This window comes from Osmia lignaria, chromosome 7 (assembly GCF_051020975.1).
Source record: "Osmia lignaria lignaria isolate PbOS001 chromosome 7, iyOsmLign1, whole genome shotgun sequence".
In the NCBI taxonomy this organism is placed as follows: domain Eukaryota; kingdom Metazoa; phylum Arthropoda; class Insecta; order Hymenoptera; family Megachilidae; genus Osmia; species Osmia lignaria.
In genome coordinates this window covers 4585682-4607899 of record NC_135038.1, presented here as the reverse complement: position 1 = coordinate 4607899, position 22218 = coordinate 4585682, and the positions used below count along the sequence as shown (strand labels likewise).

The 22218-nt window shown below is 35.0% G+C and overlaps 5 protein-coding genes across 9 annotated transcripts in view; 4 read left to right on the top strand and 1 right to left on the bottom strand.

Annotated features, from left to right (window-relative positions):
* Positions 1-22218, bottom strand: part of Syb (Vesicle-associated membrane protein synaptobrevin) — a 32146-nt gene that overhangs the window by 2574 nt on the left and 7354 nt on the right. The gene's annotated exons all lie outside the window — the stretch shown is intronic.
* nSyb (neuronal Synaptobrevin) lies at positions 212-14379 on the top strand. 5 transcript variants are annotated; one of them, XM_034336151.2, is made up of 6 exons: positions 212-371; positions 4528-4751; positions 5263-5342; positions 5424-5475; positions 6167-6208; positions 12379-12508. In XM_034336151.2, coding segments are annotated over exons 1-5 (372 nt in total). In that variant the 5' UTR covers positions 212-369; the 3' UTR covers positions 6181-6208; positions 12379-12508. The 5 variants fall into 5 exon arrangements, with proteins under 5 accessions (XP_034192042.1, XP_034192041.1, XP_034192044.1 ...); XM_034336150.2 differs by lacking the exon at positions 12379-12508 and adding an exon at positions 8595-9971; XM_034336153.2 differs by lacking the exon at positions 12379-12508 and adding an exon at positions 8595-9971 and having other exon boundaries at positions 6167-6212.
* On the top strand, positions 15391-16497 carry LOC117609601 (large ribosomal subunit protein eL22). The gene is made up of 4 exons (XM_034336158.2): positions 15391-15457; positions 15724-15864; positions 16030-16151; positions 16291-16497. Exons 1-4 carry the CDS (start codon positions 15449-15451, stop codon positions 16436-16438), a joined length of 420 nt encoding a protein of 139 aa, XP_034192049.1. The 5' UTR covers positions 15391-15448; the 3' UTR covers positions 16439-16497.
* Positions 17132-18849, top strand: Atg8a (GABA type A receptor-associated protein autophagy-related 8a). The gene is made up of 3 exons (XM_034336162.2): positions 17132-17562; positions 18292-18489; positions 18562-18849. Exons 1-3 carry the CDS (start codon positions 17473-17475, stop codon positions 18625-18627), a joined length of 354 nt encoding a protein of 117 aa, XP_034192053.1. The 5' UTR covers positions 17132-17472; the 3' UTR covers positions 18628-18849.
* Amt (Ammonium transporter) lies at positions 19361-21766 on the top strand. The gene is made up of 11 exons (XM_034336126.2): positions 19361-19669; positions 19728-20013; positions 20076-20233; positions 20293-20404; positions 20487-20692; positions 20767-20898; positions 20969-21064; positions 21129-21217; positions 21295-21384; positions 21460-21547; positions 21606-21766. Exons 1-11 carry the CDS (start codon positions 19531-19533, stop codon positions 21764-21766), a joined length of 1557 nt encoding a protein of 518 aa, XP_034192017.2. The 5' UTR covers positions 19361-19530.

Genomic DNA, 22218 nt, shown 5'->3' with positions numbered 1-22218 from the left:
TCGATTCTCGACGTCCTACGAAAGGTGGCAAAATTTAATTTCTATTACTATCCGAGTCCTTGAACTCCGTGTATTAGTGAATTTAACGAGACTCTACGTTCTTCTAATTACCCGTTGATCGAAAAAGGAAACATTATCGAATGAATTAGAAATATTAAAAGACCGAGAGGGACGATTTGAAAGGTTCGAGTGTTGTCGAGATATCGCTGGAACGGCGGCGATATCGCGACGGTGCCGCTGGAAATTTTATCAATACCACAACCGTCTAGTCGGTGACAGTCGCTCGTGAAAAGTACGCGGTTATCTGACGGGGTTGGCAGGTCAGCGGATAGCTCTAGTTCAGGAAACCAACAGCGATCGACAAAGAACATGTGAGTAAAACTATGAAAATCTACCGATTGTGTTTGTTGGCCAGGGAAAGAGTGATTTTTCTTCGGAGTGAAATCGAACAGCCGTGTGAACTGGTGATTCTATGCGGACGAATCTATATCGAATTGCCCTCGCGGATCTATAACGCTTTTAACAGACGGGAAGGTGGAATTCTAATTCTAATCGCTACGAGTTCTTCTAGAACCTGCTGGTTAAACTGAACCCAATTACTCACGAAATCATCCCACATTTTGAATGTAAAAATTTTTCTTTTCTTTTTAACGATATACTAAGATACGTTGCAATTATGTGAACATAGTAAAGATTTTTTTCTTTTTTAATTTAAGTGTTGCAATTTTTATAACGAATTCTATCATAACGAAAGCAAGGAAAAATAACAAAAGGCAAAAGAAATCGTAACGAGAAGCAACATCTATAAAAGAATTGAAAAAAGGCTAGATCGATGGGGAAGAAACCGGGACTCGTAACAGGATTAAATCGAAAACTTTCAACGTAGAAGATAACACGGATTGTCACCGTAAAAGTGTACAATTTCAATCCTCTTTAATCGCCATTAACCAACATACATGTATAACATGGTTGCAAATAAAGCAGTTTATATAACAATTGAGCCCACCGTGTCTGTAGGGTATCGATTCGTTTTAAGAATGAAATTTTCTAAGACGAATGTTAAGACGCAATTTCCTAAGCCTTTGTCACCAATCGATTTCGTTGCACGGCCTATCCGCAGCATGCCAGAATTTCCGATAAAGTGCAGCAAAGCTTAAAGCAGACCGATAACACCGATTTCAACGGTGAAATTGCGGTCATTGAATTCCGAGTCCTCAGGATGCTTCTCCTTTACCATCCAACTCTATAAGCTGAACGATTTAGCTGATCGTTTCTATTCATTTTTTTCTTTTCACTTTCACGCGATTACCTTAAAGCTACTGATCGTTTGAAACTTTTACTTAACTTCTTGCTTCAGCATTTTTTCACTAGTTTTGACAAATAAATGCATACTTGTATTTAACATTTAAAACACAATAGGACTGCAAATTCGGTTCAGATTTGTCGGATTTCAACTATAATTTGCGTCACGGGGATGATTCTGGGGGATAATTTGTGCCACGGGTAAAATTTTAAAAGTTTCTAGTTTTATAACCCCTTAACCCCCTTATAACCCCTTTTATGAATTATGGAATTTTTATTAAGAAGTAACATTTCGACCGGTGGAATCGTGAGCTCTAATTAGAATCAGACACGTACCGGTAACAATCAATCGCGAACACACACCGGGTTATACGTTCAACTGGCAGTTTCTATATTTAGATAATCAATGATGAGCATATTTGCAGCAATATTCTACGAGCTTTGACTGTGAAACAAAAAGATACGCTTTTTCGCCGTTACACGAAAATGCTTGACTCTAAGTAGATTGTCCCTGACAGAGTCAGACATGTCGTAGAGTACCACTTGAACAACAGACTTAACTACAGATGCTTTTCAACGAAAAATAGCAAACACACTTTTATTTTTGATTCTTTTCAAAATCACACCTTTTTAGTTGTTAATTAATTAAAATGTACTTAATGTTAATTTGCTGCTAATAATAGTTGAAAATTGTCTAAAAATAGACAGAGAAATGAGGCGCGTAGGCGATTGAAATTCAACTCTCCATGAACTGTGTGAATTCGAATCTGAAAAGATAAGTTTGACGTCATACGGGTTACACTCTGGAAGCCCCCGGTAAAACGGGTCGTTTTTCTGCTGTTAGTTATAAAATTCCATGGTAGAATAATCGATTTAACAGTATCTTTCGTCAACCTTGTGCTATCTACGACAGCTCTAAAATTAGAACAGAGTCGCGAATATTTTCAAAAAAAGCTTCACGTCCTTATACGAAAATACGTAAAATTTTCTTGAAACAGTTTAACTTGAAAGGTACAGCACAATCAAGAAATTGTCTTTATGAGAATTTTTAGTGTAAAATAATTCAATAACGATAATAGTAAATCAAGTTCGATCGATACATTAATACGATTATATAAGCCGCTTGACCGCGTAAAAGCTCAAACCAGGTGAACGCTTTACTCTTTTGTCCCCAAACAGTGTTTAACGTTGCAAAAATTCTCAAACATTATTAATGGATGCTTTTATACAATATCGTGTACTCGATGAGTAGATACCCCTGTAGACTGTAGGTAGTTTAGAAAGTGTTTGAGTCATTCGAGAAAATAGAAAGGACGTAAATTCTATTTATTTGCTGTGATAGGGATATTGGAATAGCGGATCGATCGGCGGCTGTTGCCACTCGGTCGTTCGATCGGTTGCCAAAAATAAAACCCGCAACTTCTTCGATCGCTTTTTAATCTACCTGCCATCGGTGCTCGACATGTTCGGAAAGCCTGATTCATCGCCTCGAGCACGCACTCCGAATCGAAACGTACATTGATCGACTACCAACCAACCGGCAACATTCTAGCTGCTTTCATTCCAATTCCACCGGGAACGTGCACCCTTTTTATCGACAGAAATTCGAATGATCAAAAAGGGAAGAAGACCAACGTTAAATAGAACGTCGAAATAAATTAACACTACGAACAAGAGTCAAATTGACGTGGAATTCCAAAACCTCTTTTCAACATTTGTGAAATTTTATATTTATTTGCTCAGTATAACTAACTATTAATACGTTGAGAAGATCATAGATTCGTTTGATACATCCTGCAAAATTATTTAATCGCTAATGTCATTGTAATGTCATGTGAATTTGTAAAACGAATCGTAAAAAAAAAAAAAAAAAAAAAAAAAAACACTCCTGCTTCTTCGAAGCCCAAGAACAAACTGACTGGCCTCAGCGCGAAGCAAGTGGCTTTATCAGATGCAACTGGCCCATTTACCTGGGGCTGAAGTAACAAGCTCTGTGATTGGCGGAGCGCGACTGATTAGACAAGCGCAGCTATCTGATTGGTCTGAAGCGTTTATTAGCAGCCTGGTAGCAGATACTTAATATTATTTAGCAACTTTAAAAATTCTCGGGAAACAAATTTAATTTTCTTGTCAACGCTAGAGGAAGGGGTGGTATTATGGCCTTCACCTCCAACTACGATTAATAAATTCCAAAGTTTAAATACAGTAATTTGTTAGTTTTTAAAGAAACAAAGAGTTTATTGGAAACACAATACGGATGATTTAACAGAAAGCATTGAAAACTGAGCAGGGTGTTAAAACATAAATTCGAATACGAGGTAACGCCAACGCAAGACTATCGCGATAATTAAACTAACATCCCTGTTGTTCCTGGAAAGGTCTTACCCTGCGCGAAAGGTCAGCCGCATTTACGTATGAAATATTTTCGAGGAAATTGGATCAGACTTAACCTTTCCAATTCTTTCTTTAATCTATATTTTATATCTTTTCTGCATTCATTCGTGTAAATTATAGTTTTGATAAAGCGAAATGCACTCTAATATGTGGGAAATTTGAAAATCTTAAGAAAACGATAACCATTGACGAATGGGTAGAATCGTGTCACGAACTTTACCCTTTCGCATTACTTTTAACCTTTGATGGAGAAATTGCAGCATCCACCATAGAGCATTCGACGAGGTCGTAACTTTTACGTAGAACCTTTGAAAAAATGGTAGAAATGTCGCGTTTCACGATTCCACTGAACCGTATACTTTAACGATAGCTACCTTACAGCGGTAGTAAATTCAGAATTGTAGCAAGCTATTCAATTAACGTTCCTTGAATTTCATTTCAACCGTACGATTTACACAAATTTTCCTATTCATCGCGTACCTGCCTACTTTCCACAGACAGTAGACAATAAATAATTTCCATTTTGGTAGTAATTTTTACATTCGCGTGGAAGTAATTTGTTCATTTCCATGGAAAAAATGAAATTCAACGAGCGAGTTGAGTAGATCGTCAGCTGGCTCTTATCGTTATCGTTAATAAAAGGCTGGAATAGCCAGTTTGGGAAAGAAAAACTGAAAGGATTAAATTACTCTTCCCTCAGGTTGAATTCCCATTCGAATAGCCGGTTATGCAAATCTCACGAAAACTTATCTTTAAGCTTTAATCATCCAACGCGTTCAGCTTCCACGTTCGAGGATTTGTTGATTTCTCTAATACGAATATTGTTCGTAGGGCGACCGAGGGCGGTCTAGCACCGGATGCTGCTGCGGGTGCAGGTGCAGGTGCAGGTACCGATGGAATCGTCGGAGGTCCCAGGACGCCGCAGCAGATCGCTTCGCAAAAACGACTGCAAGCGACGCAGGCGCAGGTCGACGAGGTCGTCGACATTATGAAAACGAACGTCGAAAAGGTTCTGGAGCGTGATCAGAAGCTTTCAGAACTCGACGATCGAGCAGGTTGGTCGATAACTCTTCCCTAAGGATAAATACAGTTTCTTTCCTCGAAAGAAAAAGAAAGCCAATACTAGCGAGCCCATATAAATAAATAACGCCGTTTACACGCGTAACTTTCCATAATCATAAAAACGATGAATAAAAAATAAGCGACAACGAGCGAGGACACGCGAGAGATTTACATGCTAAGAATCCTGCGTCGGTTTAGAGTTGGAGATTAAACACCGAAGGTCGAGCAACTGTCTACGTTTGTTAGAAGTAGAAGTATATCCTCTCCATTCATTCTGTACGCGGCATTAAAGTAGTTCGACCCTGCGCGTCCGACTGCACGTTGATATCGATTACTGAGACGCTCTCGAATCGATGGGATGCAATGCCGCGCTACCATGGCTGACCATCCTCGATCTTTTTCACTACGCCCAGTCCGACCGTCGCTACCATTTTCTACTTCCTTCAATCCTTACGAGTCCGATTTCAATTTCAATTTCAATATTTATTCTATATCTTGTTACAGATGCGCTTCAGCAAGGAGCATCACAGTTCGAACAACAAGCAGGAAAGTTAAAGAGGAAGTTCTGGCTACAAAATCTAAAGGTAACATATTCTTCGTCGGATATCATTATCGATACTCGATCGATTCGTCTCTACATCGTTTTGTTAATTTTCTCTTTACAGATGATGATCATCATGGGTGTCATCGGACTGATCGTACTGGCCATTATCGTTGGTAAGTAACTGAACGTATACACGCACTAATCGAAGCTAATGACACTGCCATTGTAATTGTTTAAGTGTTCTGTGTCATCTGGTCAATGTACCTTGTCACGATTTCGAACGACTGATTCGGAATTCGAAAGAAATCTTAGTTATACGAGATATTTTTTTATAATATCAAACAGAATTGTAAATTAATAATTACAAAACCGAATCGATCGTTCCACTGACTATTTGTCTCTGTCGATCTATATTTTTATGCTGAGACTGTATGGGTCTCCGTGATCGAAATGATATTGTGTTTGCACGACGCAACCGAAAAGGAAAGAAAAAAAAAAAAAAAGGAATGACGACAATGTCTCGAACGAAGTGTCGCTTGCACGGTTATTCGAGAAATTCCTTACGAAATAATCATCAGGGATTTCTCGAACGAATAAAGTCTTGTCGACAGAAGTTGTCACCATGTTTCGCTTAAATCCTAACTTTTTAATCGTTGCTATGACGAGATACCGAAAGAAAAATAAAGCCCGAATACTCGTAATAATTACGCGAACGGTAAAGTTATCATTTTTTCCCCAAAGAAAAAGGTGTTTTCATGAAATTTAAATTAAGAATAAGAATCACAGGTTCTAACGTGTTACTAATATCTCCACCGTTCATCATCTAACATGTGTGAATTCTATGTGTTTCTCTTTTTCGTCTAGCGAACTTCATGTAGATGCGCTGCTGGTGGAAGAGATTTGTGTGTGAGTGAGTTTGAAGGTAGAAAGCAACAAATCTGCGACATTGCGTTATTACTGTTGCCTTTCTATCTTTCTTTCTCTCTGTTTCTATATACATATATATTATATATATATTTTTATTTCCTTTTCTTTTATCCCTTTACCTTTTCACGTAGGACGTGTATTACGAATACCTGTGTATACCGATACGTATTATCTCTGTTCTCGTTGTTCTGTTTCCTTATCAAACTTTTACGTTTTCCCACCTTTCAAAGTTCCTTCAATTCTTTCAAGTGTTCCCCTTTGCAAGAGGTCGCGATTTCATAAGAATCTTTGAAAATTTTATTTCACAGAACGGTCAAGGATATCAATAATTTTTTTTTAATTACCTAATATATGACTATTTCACATAAGATCCTTATGAAATTAACGCTTACCATCGGTGTTATATACGTATTGTCTGCCTGTAATAGGTACTTGCTGGTGTATCTGTCACTGTGTTTTTTTTTTTTGTTCCCAACAACCGTTGCCATCCTTCGAAGCTCGTTTATTCATGAAACAACGACGTTATTACTACGGCAATTCAACTTTCACGTGCGAGAAGACGCGGTGTTTCATGAATTTCCGATCACAGCCTCGTTCAACCCAGATATCTGCTCCAAAATAACACGATCTAGACAGCGACACCACAAACATGAACAACCGAGGCTTTGCCAGAAGAAAAATTTCTATTTCTTTCCGTCTGAAAGCCATCTCGAAGCCTCCATAATTTTAATCATTTTGACTATGTTGCAACAGAAACCGCGTCTTAGCAAAATAAACCAAGTGAAATGTAAATATGGTTATCGCAGAAACAACGAGCGAAAGATTTTCGAAGAAGAACACGCGACATTTTTTTCCAACTTTCGACTTAAGGAACTCGTTTAGGAGATATTTTCGTAAAACTACACAATCGTTCACAACCAAACCCGTGCCTCGTAATTATTGTTATGTGTCTGTCTGTACTTTTGGTGGTATTGCCTTGTCTTTTTCCTCCCCCGAAGTTAGTCCCAGCCAGTGATTTTCAATTTTTTTCGCTGGTCAATATACGAGATCAGTGGCAAGAAAACGAGAATCGTTCGCGTGAAAAGAATTTCTTCGAAAACAAACAACAGTGAACAGAGACCAAAATTAAAAACACACGAATGGACAACACAACAACGACAAAATTAACAACATCAACAACTACGAACAACAATGACATCTACAACAGTAACAACAAAAATAGAAAGAAGTTTCTAAAAAAAAAAAAAAAAAAAGTTTTTGTTTAACCCTCACTGTCTTCTCTTCGGTACGGTAAGCTACAACTTTTATTGTTGCACTTTATCGGTATCATTTCATTTTATAACCCTTTTCTTCGATTTCTTATTGAAAACTAAAATACTAAGAATTTTTCCTTTCATTTAATTTTAATTATTCGTCATTTTTCTGCGCGTAGAAGAGAGCAATTTAATCAATTTCTGTGCGTAGCACGAATTCAAAATTTCTGCATATTCGTTTCAGCATGAAATTTTCTTTTTTCTCTTCTTTCGTTATATCGGTATAGGTATCGGTATCGGTTTCGTTCGTTCTCTTAAACTCGAACACCGTTTCAGAATATACAAGCTACATAACAATATATGCATTATAAATGCGTATATGTCTCAAGAGATTATTATTTTCAACGAAACAAAATATTTCTGGGACGATCTTCAATGCTGTTGCTTGCAACAATTTACAAAGCATGCTGACGTTTTTATGTTTTACGTTCCGATAGACGTAGATGAATAGATATTCTGTGATCAAGCATGGCTTCTTCGCTAAAGAAAACGTGTTAACATATGACGAACAGGCTAGCAGCAAGTTACAGTGATCGTTGCAAAGAAAAAGAAGGAACAAAAGAAACTTTTTTATACTCTGAACAAAGTTTACAGAGTAAAATATTCAAGATAGCACGTTTCTATCGAACGATCAGTGTTATAGTCTGACGTGTTTTGAGAAATAGCGAGTGTTAAATGTAATCGTAAATTGCATGCGATATGCTTGAAACAAAATATGGATTTCTGTGTAGAATTAATTTAGTTAAAAATCTGTAGCCTCGTGGACAAAGATATAAAGTATCAGCTGCTAAATTCTAGCTTCATTCAAAATACAAATGAACATCGAATTTAACACGATTTGACGATTTCATCATAAAGCTTTGATCTTTGTCCGCGACGATAATAGTCTGAAATTGTGCATGCAGACTGTATCAGAAACAAAAGATCTAGAAATACAAACGAACGATAAACGATAAACATCGGAGGTGAAAATTGTTAAAAAGTGATCGTTTGGATAGAGGCAGGGATGAAAAAAAAAAAAAGAAAAAACAATCGCCTGTTGTTCTTTTCAGCGAGCGCCACCAGCGGCAGTGACTCGCAAAACTGAACACGTGAGTAAAGTTAAGCCAGCAACAGCATCATCAGCAACAACAGCGACAACAACAAAATAAAAAAATAAAAACAGGAAGGAAAACAACGGGAATTTAAATGTGTAAAAGCAGCTAGAGAAAACGATCGAATAAAATCTACGTACAGAAACAACAACAACAAAGTATCATAATGATGAAAAGAAAAACGAAGAAGGGCGAATAAAAAAATAGGCCGAATTCTTGAGAAACAACCCTGAGGAGATTCTTTGATCTTCGAAGATTCAATGAAAAAAAGGAGAGAAGAAAGAAAGAAAGAAGATCGAAAGCAGGAATGAGTGCTACGTTTTATCGAAGAGAAAGAAAAAAATAAAAAAAGAACTTTAGTCACGGTTCCTCTTGCAACTTTTATTCGAATTCGAACATCGACGAATGAACGAAGGTTGGCTTTGAAAAATTCCTACCAAATGAAACAAAATCAACGTATAATTCTCTTAATTCAACGATGCGATCTTTACATCGAATATTTTTGATCAGTAACATTGAAAATCGATCCTTGCCTTCCTTCGTTCATTTATCCAAATCAACCCACGCGACAAACGATGGCCAGTGATGTACAAAAGATTGAAGAGAGTTTAGAAAGGAAAAAAAAATCGAAGAAGAAGAAAAAAAAACACAGTAAAATATCTCGCGATACAGGGTGTCAGATAAAACATGAGAGGATCCTCATCGACGAAGGCAGAAAGTACATATACCATAGGGAATGTTCATTGTGTCCCCCCTTTCCTTCGTAAAGAAGTGCCGAATATAAATAAATATATATGTGTATAAATGTATATCGACGTTTACTTTATAAATAAAACGTGTATGAAGTTACGAGGGAGAGCGTGTGATTCAGAAGCAAAGCTAAAAGTATGCTTGAAAAGATTTTCAACGAGACGAAGAAAATATTCTGAAACGATGAAATTTTCAATTTTCCTTCACTCTTTCCTCGCTGCTTTTCTCTTCGTTTAAAGATTGACGAGAAATCGGTAGAAACTTTACGCTTGTCAAGGATTGAAAAGAAGAAAAATCTAATAAGAGATATCGGATCGCACGCTCGGTTCGTAACGTGTGTGTACATCTCGTGCTGTAAATAATATCATTTCTCCTTCACGTTCGTTCGATTATGACCAAACGCCGACAATTAAACAAATATTAACGCAAAATTAGTGAGCGTGATAATGAATGAACGAAAGAAAGAAAGAGTGAGTGTGAGAGAGAAAGAATTACGAGCATTCTTTATTCGTTCATATATATCTCTATATCCTTTCATTAAATTGGGGGAAAAAGAAGTTTAAAAAAGAAAAAAAATGCTAAAAATATATATGAATAAAAATTAGTAGAAGCAGACTGCCTTCGTCGAAGACGGCAACAAACGTTTCCGAGCAACCTGTGCTAAGAAACGGAGAAAATAAATCTGTCGTGAGAGAATACCAAGATAAAAGGAGAATGAAATAAAATAATAACGCGTTGAATGAAAGATAAAAGAAAGACATGTTGCTTCGACTTGCTCGAGGCGCTTATATAGGTTCGTTTTAAGGCTTGAAGAATTATCTACAGATGTTATGTATACATGTTAAATAATATTAATAATAATAATAATAATAATAATAATAATAATAATAATAATAATAACAGTAATAAGAATAATAAGAATAATTACGATAATAATAACAACAATAACGATAATAATAGCGAAGATACAACATTAACCACGAGAACCGAGCAAGCTGATGACCACCGTGGAATCCGTGGAATCTATCAGATCGTTGCATACGAAATTATTCATTTATAGATCGGCTATTGCAATCGCTTATCCTTTCAGAATGAAACAAAATCTATCAAAGGATCTGATCCTGAATTTTACCGATGTTTCTTCAATGTGGTATTTTACTTTGATAGGAACATAAAATTATTATATTTAAAAAAATGAAAGATCGCATTCCACAGAGGAAACGATATCTTCAAAGTCTCTCATCGCCTGCTCGACATAAAGAAAAAAAATCAAGGGAAGGATATTCAATACCGTGATTTTTCAAACAGCTTGAGGTTCCATTTTGATTTTTATTTGTTTGCTCTTGTTTCCACCTGTAATCGTGTTCGAATAACTGGAATTTAAGTCCCTTTCTTCGCGTCATCGCTCAATTTCCCCTCAATAATCAATCATTTCAGTTGCTTGACAGAACAATTTCAATGAAAACATCATTGTTAAAATTCCTCCATTGAATGTGATCTTATTTGAAGAATCGAATAAAAACGCGTAAAGAAAGGGATCAAGAAAGTTGTTCAGGGAGGAAGAGAAAAAGTTTCAAGTACGATTTCCCTTAGAAATCGTATAAGCGTTTAAAAACGATCAAAAACTATATTTATGAACTTATTAAACGCATAGGTGTACCGTCATGCGATTACCTTGACCGTCGACCTGTTAATTATTAACGACGTTTATGACCATAATTATGCTGCTTTCAACATTGTACAGTATCGAATAAAAAGTTACAGTGCGTAATCAGAAAAAAAAGACAAGACAAGCTGTGGAGAGCAAGGAAAGAAAATAAGGTGGAAACTTTATATGCATCAATATTTTGGGTACGATCGTGTTTAGGTTTCAGTTTTTTCGCTTCGTCTTCTTTTATTTTTATTTTTATTTTTATTCTTTTTTTTTTTTTTTTATTTTTCTAATCAATTCGAAACAGATACTAATCAGCGAAGAAACATTCACCTCGATCACGGTCGTGGCCAGAAAAATAAAGAACATTAAAAGCTCGATCGAGCTTGTTGATCACTAAAGAAAAAATATTTCTTCACATCCATGGAGAAGAGGACCATTTTAGAACCTATTATAACTTTAACTCCACTAGGAGGTAAGAATATTAAAATGTTCTTCCTTTTTTTCTGTTTCTTTTTCTTTTCCATTTTATTTGTTTCTTTCTCTATACCTCCTCTTCCTAATGATTAATTATGTACGTTTCGTTTCAAGAGATAACCTGTGTCATTTTCGTCACGTTCAATCATAATCAGGTTGTGCTCTGATTATAATTATAGGGCAATACATTTATCTAACCGATTAGCCAATAAGCAGACAGATACATAACTATTATTTTGTTCCAATTAAATACCGAACCATCTTATTTTTTATTTCTCTCGAAACTCTCAAAGGAATGATGCTGTTTGTAATTTTAAGTTTGCTTTTGAATTGAAAAATTCCGAAATTTATCACTCACACAGTCTCTCCTCCACACAACTGTATGATTTGAAAAATTAACTTAGGAATCTCTAACGTGACTCAATTTTTCTAATACATACTATGATAGGTTTAAGAAGGATTAAAACAATGAACTCTAGCTGTATAAATGTTCTTTCACTATATTTTCCTTTAAGTGTACTCTATCTTCGTCTGTACCTAATGATAATGATAATAAGTAAGTGATGAGGTACAGAAGGGGACTAGGTGTCTTTGTTAATCTTGGTTCGTTCTTACACGCAAACTACTCTTCTCTGTTACAATAATTTTGTAACTGTTTAAACATTTAAACGATATAAGAGTATTTAAAACAGGGTTCAGGAGTAGTTAAACCAAATCATTATAAAAGTATAGTTAATTATCAGTTTAATAATCTAATTTAATCTAATTGATATGTCGTAAATGTTGAATCCTCTGTTTAAACACTCTGATTAAGACAGCAATGATATTTTGATCCGAACTAATCCTTCTGATTTCCAATTCCAGCGAAATTCATGCCAGAATCAGCACCACCACCCCCGCCAGCTTATGCTTACCCACCACCAGGAGTGCCAGGCCAGGTACCACCTGCTGCTCCTCCAGCACCAGCAGCACCTGCTAGCGGTGGATCAAATACCGCTGCTGGTGCCGCGTTAGTAGGCAATTTGAATGGCATTCACAGCGTAATGTAAACAGGATAAACACCTCTGCACCGTACCGCAATAAGAATTTTTTCCAAGCTAATCTTAAGCGAGCAACGCGATATTTGTTGGCGTGAAAATCAAAGCAAAAAAGGAAACTGAAATCTAATTAAACCCTTTTCGATTGGAATTCATTAAGTCGATCGACAAACACTTTAGTTATCCAACAGATATTAAAAACGATACAATAAACACTGAACAAACTCGAGCACAACTTGTCGAGTCGTCAACCGATCCATCAAAAAATATCAATGCTTTCAAGCGAAAAGGGTGCGAAAAAAAAAAAACCCTTCGATCAATAGGTTTCTTCTGATTACGATCCTAAGATAGAAAGAGAACATCGAACCGGTTAACGATGAAATAAACGTTTTAATCGAGGAACGAACAGCTAACGCGTTAACTGCCCCGATTGAAGAAAAACCAGTGGAAATCGAACCGCAAGCTGTTCTACCATGATCGAACGAGCGCCCATTTTTTCCTTCCACGATCTCAATCAATCAAGTCTCGAATATGCCTAAATGTGAAAACGAGGCGAATACTAGTTCCTGTGAAAGCAGTTAATGTGTTAAAATATACGGCTACAAACGTTGAGTTTCGCGTAGCTTTTAGGAACGAAATGGCAAACGTTAACATCTGTGTCACATTGGTAGAATAAATAATGGAGTATTCGGTATACCAACGATAGTGTTATAGTATAATTTATCAACCTCCTAACGCTGCTATACTCTACCCCATATTCTACCAATGTAACATACGTTTAACTCTACAAATGTAACTTAGGCTTTAGAGTGCCGAATAGAAAAGAAAGTTGATCGACCCTCCAGAACGTTTATTTCCTGACAGAGATAGCAATCTATCTAGATAGGGGTACAATTCTTGCGTGTATCATCGTTCTCGGCTAATCGAATTTCCTCCACACGTATTCCTTCGTAATTAATCATAGCTGAATAAAGAGAAACAGAAAGATCGGGTATATACGAGGGAAACGAAAGAAACCGTGGAGAACTACTCGTCCACTGAATTGGTGGATAAACATGTGTATCTTACGTATATACGTGTAACATGTACATAAATTATTACGAATTGTCAATGTAAGAATGAACTATACATATATACATAATACATAAAATACATATAAATAACGTGACTTATAAATATGTAGTAAATACGAACAAGAAAGAGAGCGAGAGCGAGAGAGAGAGAGAGAAAGAGTATAAGAGAACGAGAGAGAGAGAGAGAGAGAAAGAGAGATTGTTAACATTAAATTTTATTATTCTTCATTATTCACGCGGGAAGATTAGCAATTTGTCGTGAATAAAATCGAGAATCGAGGAAGATGATTTTTGCAAACTCTGTTTTTATGGATTCGAATTTATAGCTTATAGATATTGTATAATTATAGCTTTCACTGTTCTTTATTAATGTGAACATCACCACCTTGAAACTGTTAGCCACGTTGGGAAGGGATATAACAAAAACTTGTTAGAAACACCCTCGTTCGTTCTTTCTCTAATATGTACTTCCTTTTCTTCATAAAGGGTAGTTATTCAGATGTAAAGTTAAATATTGTACGATAAGTTCAATGGTCGACTATCAAATTATTTATACATACAGTCAGAAACGATAAACTACAATTGAAAAAAAAGAAAAGAAACGTTCGAGGATACAATCGTGACAAAGGTTTTCTATTATTTTTACGTGTGGAATCGCACCGAAGAAAATGCTCACTGTACTTAGTAATCACCAAATAACTCTTTAATATGTACTATCGGTAAATTCTTAGTTCAAAAAAAAAAAAAAAATAAAACATCAAAGAAAGAACGAATATAAAAGTTCTTTTAATAATTAAGGATAATAGAAGAATCCTTAATACTTTTTCTTTTTTGCTGGCCTAATTAATAAACTATCCATTCAGTTTCTGTGTGAAAACTATGAATATCATAGATGAAATAATTCACATTTGTAATTACGTACCATCTTTATGTGCTCTAATAGATTTCTAAGAAAATCTTAATCGGTAAATTCTGAAAACAGAGACACGAAAGATTGAGAAACATCTACCTTGTTGTTGTTAGAATAAAATCCAATAATCATCGCGTTGTTAAATGAGGAGAGATAATAAATTTAAGCGAACAAATTCGTAAGGGTTTGCGGTCGAGCTTTATCGACGAGAAATCGATGAAAATAAGATTCGGTTTGCAAATAATAGATACTTATCGTTAGTTTTCAAGCTGCAAAATCGATCTCTCGAGACATACCTTCCTTGCTCAAAATGCAATTAAAACGTAATCATCCTTGAATCTTGATCCCCACCTTTTTCTCCAAGAAAGCTTATTATTATTATTGTATCCACCAACCGAATAATAGAAGAATGATTATTTAAGAGGTTTGTAAGTATGGCGAGAATAATTATACGTAAAAAAAAAAAAAGGCTTCACCACATAGGCAGTTAACATATTATTACAAAGTATAGAGATACGATTAATAATCGCGATAATTGATTCAGTTGAACGTCATTCGATTTACTGATCGAGAAATCTATGTTCATCTAGTTTTAGATGTTACTGTATATTAGTCTTAAATAAACACAATTATGACAACAACAACAACAACAATAAAAGATATGCTCTATTACTATTATCCTATTCTTTTATTTTTCATCAAATAGATTATGTATTACGAATATTGCAATCGTAAAACCACGATTAAGATTACCGCCAAGACTATATCTGATACGGAACCGGAAAAATTACAGGTGAACAATTTTTTTTTTAACGAAGGGCTCCACTTGATCTATATAGGTACGTCCCTGAGAACATTTACGATCGTACTGCCTCCTAGTGGTAGGCTCTTCCATTTGTCGACCATTTGTAAACATGGCTCCGGTGAGTTTCTTATTCGCAAAATAAATGAAAATAATTTAGGGATGCATAGAGATCTACTGAAAATTCGATGAAAATATAACTCGATGTATTACTGCCTTCATTTGTGATATAATTATATTAGTGTTTTCAAAACGATTACACAGATTTAGTTGGATGTAAACTACTTGACGGGTCACGTCGTTTCAGTGGCTAGCACATGTGTCTTGCTCAACTAAGGCATTGTTTAATTAAAACAACTTTAAAATGAAAAATCACATGTTTTTCAGACTATCGCGAAAAAGACTAAAGGACCGGCCATCAAAAAACAAGCCCTTCGGGGTAAAGGCCAAAAGAAAAAGGTATCCCTTAAGTTTACCATTGACTGTACACATCCTGCAGAGGACAACATTATGGACGTAGCCAATTTTGTGAGTTTCCTTTAATCTTTATAATTTCAATTCACAATTCAATGTTGTATATAGTTGAATTGAAGATATCGTTTATTTATACTTTACATATTATACTTGGAAGCCATCATAACCTAGCGTAAACATGGTGACCGATACTATATGAACGATGTTTTATTTTTACAGGAAAAATACTTGCATGAAAGGATCAAAGTTTCAGGCAAAACCAATAACTTTGGTAACAGTGTTACACTGGAACGCGATAAGATGAAATTGTCCGTCAATAGCGATATCGACTTCTCTAAGCGGTGGGTGTTGTCGTGTATTTCAAATTATTATCCACGTTTCCAAAAGAAAAACTCTTCTTATATAGCAACTGTTCGGAACTGACATTATTTCCAACAAGATTACCGATATTTGCACTAATTTTATAACATGTTCATCTAGGTACCTTAAGTATTTGACAAAGAAGTATCTGAAGAAAAATAAATTGCGTGATTGGTTGCGTGTCGTTTCAAAAGACAAAGACACCTACGAATTAAGGTACTTCCAGATTAACAGCCAAGAAGACGACGACGAAGAAGACGCAGAATAAACTTCTATACACAATTACAGAAACATCTGTACATATTTCTATTAATAAATAATGAAAATCATATGGCTATATCTTTTTAATTTCGCTATTCTTTTTATTAATCTTTTTAAAATATATTTCAGTTAATAAGAAATCAACGCGAAAGGTAAACACAGCTATCGCGATAAGGAAAAGAAAGGAAGCTGTTCATTATTAAATATGCATCGTAATTCTCCCGCGAACTTTAGAATATAAAAGAATGCGCCACCTTACACAATGAAATGAAAAACAGAAGTCATTCATTATCATTCAGAAAATCGTATCAATTAAAGGTTCCTTTAGAGCCCCACCTCGAGGACTCTAGTTGTCATTATTTAATCAGTTTCATTGCATCTACTTCAATTAGTAGCTTATCAAACCAATAAAATAATATCTAATCATGAACTAAAACTACAAAATTAAAAAAAAATGAAAAAAATCATACCCATTATGTTGCAATAAATGATTTAATTACACAAGAAATTCTTTTTTTTTCATAGGCAATATATCTACATGTAAAAATATTAAATTTAGTTTAAAAATCTCACCAAGTTTCTCTTGCAACTCTAACATAATGTTAAGTAATATATGTAACGTGTGTACAAGGTACGGAATAGTATAGAGACAGTCCTGTCTTAACTATCACATACGTCAGTAAAACCATTCTTCTTCCAACGGAAAGAGACATACTGATAACTCTTGAAAGCACATTCAAACGAGTAAAATTATTTTCAGATATCGTTCGATCTCTCTGTTTAATTTTCTTCGAATTTCAGAGAAAAACTCGAGGGACTATTTGGTGATAGCGTAGAGTGGAAAAACGTCCGTAGTGCGCAGACGATCTGACGCACGGTGATTGTTGTGACAGAAGTATAGAAGAGGTATTGTGTCGCCGTCTTTCCAGTTCGGAATCAGCAAAATCCGTGTGAAATCGATAGACAAAACATCCACCCAGATCAGTAGCGGAACACGATCTCATTAAATTGCACTGTTCGTGCAATTACGAGAAAGAAAAAATGAAGTTTCGTTACAAGGAGGAACACCCTTTTGAAAAGAGGAAGGCTGAGGGCGAAAAAATTCGACGAAAATATCCCGACAGGGTTCCCGTGAGTAGTTCTCATTCGAGAAATCATTCTGTCAATTGACGATGAAATTTCTTCTCCTTTCTTTCAAACCGAATGAGCTATTTTGAAAAAAAAATTGATTCGTCATGAGGAAAAACATTTAACTGGTACGGGCGGACGAGTTTGATATATCGTTTGTGACTCGATCATATTCGCAGAATTTCCTGCACTGGAATTGAACAAGGTCGACACTATCTACGCTGCATATGTTCATATATTGAGATTATTCTTTTAATTTACACGCTGATGACAATTTCAATGAAATATTCGTATTCGTTTGTTTCGCTTTTTCATTAAATCTATCGATCTTGCTTTCCTCCATAGTTGGTCATTCACAATCGACAAAACGTAACAGGAAACAGGAAATACCTTTTCTTTCTATTAAATGCACGGGAAATTTAAACATACGAGATTTTTTCTTATTATTTAAGTTTCTTTTATTATGTGGGATGAAACATTTGAAAATATAGATCAGCTGTTGTTACTTTAGAGATTTGGATAAGTATCAAATGCATATAATATCAAATATGGATTTGAAGCTTGTTTTCTGATCTTGACAATGAGCCAAGATATAAACAATCTATAGCTTAGATAACAAGGAAGAAGAATTTGACAGAATGATTAAAAATCTATATTTTACTTAACCTGTAACTGCATTATAGTCTTAATTAACTAACATCATTCAATGAAATATTTGTTTTTGTTTTATAGGTCATTGTTGAGAAAGCACCAAAAGCTAAAATTAGCGATTTGGACAAGCAAAAGTACCTAGTACCATCTGATTTGACTGTGGGTCAATTTTACTTTCTAATCCGTAAACGAATTCATCTTCGTCCCGAAGATGCTTTATTCTTCTTTGTTAACAACATCATTCCCCCGACAAGCGCCACTATGGGTTCCCTCTACGCGGTAATTATCGATGATTTAATGATTCTTTGAAATTTATAACATTTCTATTTAATATCATAATAAATTTTATAGGAACACCACGAGGAAGACTTCTTTCTGTATATGGCATACAGTGACGAGAATGTATATGGACACTAAATCACAAAACAGAAGACATTAAAATAAAAAATTGGACAACAAAAATTTGCCATCTACAACGTAGTCCTTTTAGATGCTTTTGGAAGTATTAACAAAATTATATCTTTCAATCTTTTGAGTGAAACATTAAATCCTAGCACCGCACACTAAACTAAGTTTGCTTCCTTAAGATAAATTGGACATGTTCGTCTGCCAACTATGCGAACGTTGTATTTTTTTTTTCTTTTTTTCTCTCTCTTTTTTTTGCCTTTGATTCCATCACTCACCGCCGATCGAGGAAGCCTAGGGTAATAGGACGTAAGAAGGATTAATCAGAGCTATGTAATGTGATCTTGTATCATGTCTAGCCTGATATTTATAAATTTGAAAAACTGTTTCAACAAAAATATTCTTTATATTACAAAACGACAACTAACTTTACTATTGCTAAAAAAATATATTTACGTACATTAATAGAATTATCTTGCGATAAATTCGTGATTCTACGTAGACGTTTCATGTGATATCGTTTACTTTTATTTAGGCTAGTATTCTATTATATTCACATGATTTGATGTTATTCAGTCATAAAGAAATGGAAAGAATTTGCTGAATATGTGGTGAGGTGAAAATTTTTTGTAACGGCTGGATGTGGGCCAATAAAAAAATTATAAAAACAAATTGTATGAAAATTATTTTCCTATTCAAAATTACTCGCTTCTACGATATCTTCTACGAAACACGATGTCTTCGCGTTTAAAGAAAGCAATTGAAACTATGCACTTTATTCATAGTTAACGTGTTTTGCTCTTGGTTCATCCATTTTTAACATGTTTTCCACAGGGACACTGCTGTTCCTAACTACAAGTACAAGATACTTTCTAGTTGATGCTAATGCTTTAGCGAAAGAAGTCTTCAAATAAAATGGAATTAGAAAGTAATGGAACAAACATTACAAATAGTTCAATTAACGAAACGTACGTTACTTCTGCATACAATCTTAATCAAGAAGACACCAACTGGATTGTGACAAATTCTTTTATAATCTTTACTATGCAAACGGGTAAAATTCTGAAATGGCATCGCGATTGTTATAGAATTCTAAACGTTTAATGTTTTAGGTTTTGGTATGTTGGAATCTGGATGCGTTTCTTTAAAAAATGAAGTTAACATTATGATGAAAAATGTAGTAGATATAGTACTTGGTGGACTGACTTATTGGGCATTTGGTTTTGCTATGAGTTTCGGATCAGAAAGATTAAACAATCCTGTTATCGGTATGGGTGAATTTCTGATAGATCCTTCCATAAGTGACGAACTTATGGGTCCAAAGTGTGCTGCATTTTTGTTTCAATTAAGTTTTGCAACTACTTCAACCACAATCGTTAGCGGTGCTATGGCCGAACGGTAATTATGATGAAAAATGATGAGATAATTTAATTTATTTTACTTGAACACTGTGCTTACAGATGCAATTTTAAAGCGTATTGCTTATTTTCTTTCTTAAACACCATTGTATATTGTGTACCAGCTGGATGGATATGGGGTGATCATGGGTTCTTAAAAAATTTAGGTGCTGTTGATATTGCTGGTTCAGGAGCAGTTCATCTTGTTGGAGGCATTTCTGGTAAAATAGTGTGAACATTTTATCAAAATCTTCCCACTCTTGATACTACTCTGTTCTAGCACTTGCATGTGCCATTATGTTAGGACCAAGACTGGGCAGATACGACAAAGGAATTGATCCATTGCCTCTTGGATGTCCGGTCAATGCCATTATGGGCTTATTTGTACTTTGGTAAAGTAGAAGATAATCGGCAATTAATCAATCAGAGACTTGCAATTATGAATGATTATAAAACAAGAAATAATGATACAAGGTGGGGCTGGTTAGCTTTCAATAGTGGCAGTACATACGGTGTCAGCGGACAACGATGGCAATATGCAGCTAGGGCAGCGATTTCTACTATGCTAGCTAGCATGGGAGGTGGTTTAATTGGATTAGGTTTCAGTTTATATAATCCAAATGGAATTGATATTTTGAGCCAGATAAATGGTATTCTTGGTGCACTGGTTGCAGTTACAGGTGTGTTTTATTAAGACTATCATTTATCAATATTAGAAGAAAATTGTTACTGCTGTTTCTACAATGTCAGTTAGGCGGTTGTTTCCTTTATAGAGCCTGGGAAGCTATATTTATTGGAATGATCGGTGCTTTTATCACGTGCTTCATAATGCCACTATTAGATAAAATACATATCGACGATCCTGTTGGAGCTAGTGCAACACACGGTTTTAATTTTAATTTAGCCTTCATTTTTCTTTCTTTTTTGGCTTTTCAATCGTTTGTCTTCCAATATAGGTGCAAGTGGAGTTTGGGGTATCATTGCTATCGGTCTATTTGCTGATAACCCATATCCTCTTAATACTACCAAAGGAAGAAAAGGGTTGTTCAAAGGTTTGCAATAATGGATTCTTGTTTTCAATCAAATACATTTTATGCTAAATATTTCTTTCCATAGGAGGAGGTTGGTACTTATTAGGAATACAATGTCTAACTGTTATATGTTTAGCACTTTGGAGTTTTCTTGTATCTCTAGCTTTGTTATGGGTAAGTTGTATGAACTATCATTCAAAGAAATTCTCCAAATTGAAACTTATGGTTCAGTTATCATTTCACTGTTTCAGTTCATAAACAAAATTATACCAATTAGAATGAGCGTTCACGAAGAACTTCTAGGTGCAGATTTAGTAGAGCATCGAATAAGACATATACAGGTCTTTATTGAAATTCTTCTATAATCATAATTCGAAAATTTCACATATTACGAGATTCGTTATCTGTATTTCTAGATTGGAGTAAGCAGAGCTATGTCTGCTATTCGTCCATTTTCACAAGAACATGAATTAAATAACGTGCCTCCTGTAGGAATCAATCCTGGTAAGATATGCAATTAATAAATATTTCTCAATTAATTATACAAATCTATTTACGACAGGTCACGATTCGTATATCGAAAGATACAACCGTAAAAATCGTTTAAAACAGAAAAAACGATTTTCTCTCGGAAAAAATTTATCGAAGATTCCTCAAACAAATACTATTACCGACATAGTATTAACTGGAAGCAATAAGCCAAATTTCGCTTGGATGGATTAATATTTGTCAATGCTTTTTAACAATTTATCGAATGTTAATTTATTAGAAACGTATAAATGTATTCACATACATACACGTTCTAACTCGTTTTCAGTTTTCACACGTTACTGTGAGACGTACACTATACACACATTCTGTAATAAATAATCAAAATCTTATACAGAGTTACATATATGAAAATTATGCACGCTAATGTATAAGGAAATAATCCTGTTGAAAAATCACAGATACAGTACATATACGTAATATATCTATACCTTGAATGGCTCGATAAGTAGCATGGCACATATACAGAGCTTACTTCTATCATAGTTAATTTTAAATAAAATATTGTTATGAAAAGTTATTTGTTGTCTTTATTACTTATTAAGGACGTAATATCGGACGTTTTGCTATGCTATTATAGGCAGGAATCGAAGACTGTAGTAACGGATATTCACAAAATAACAATT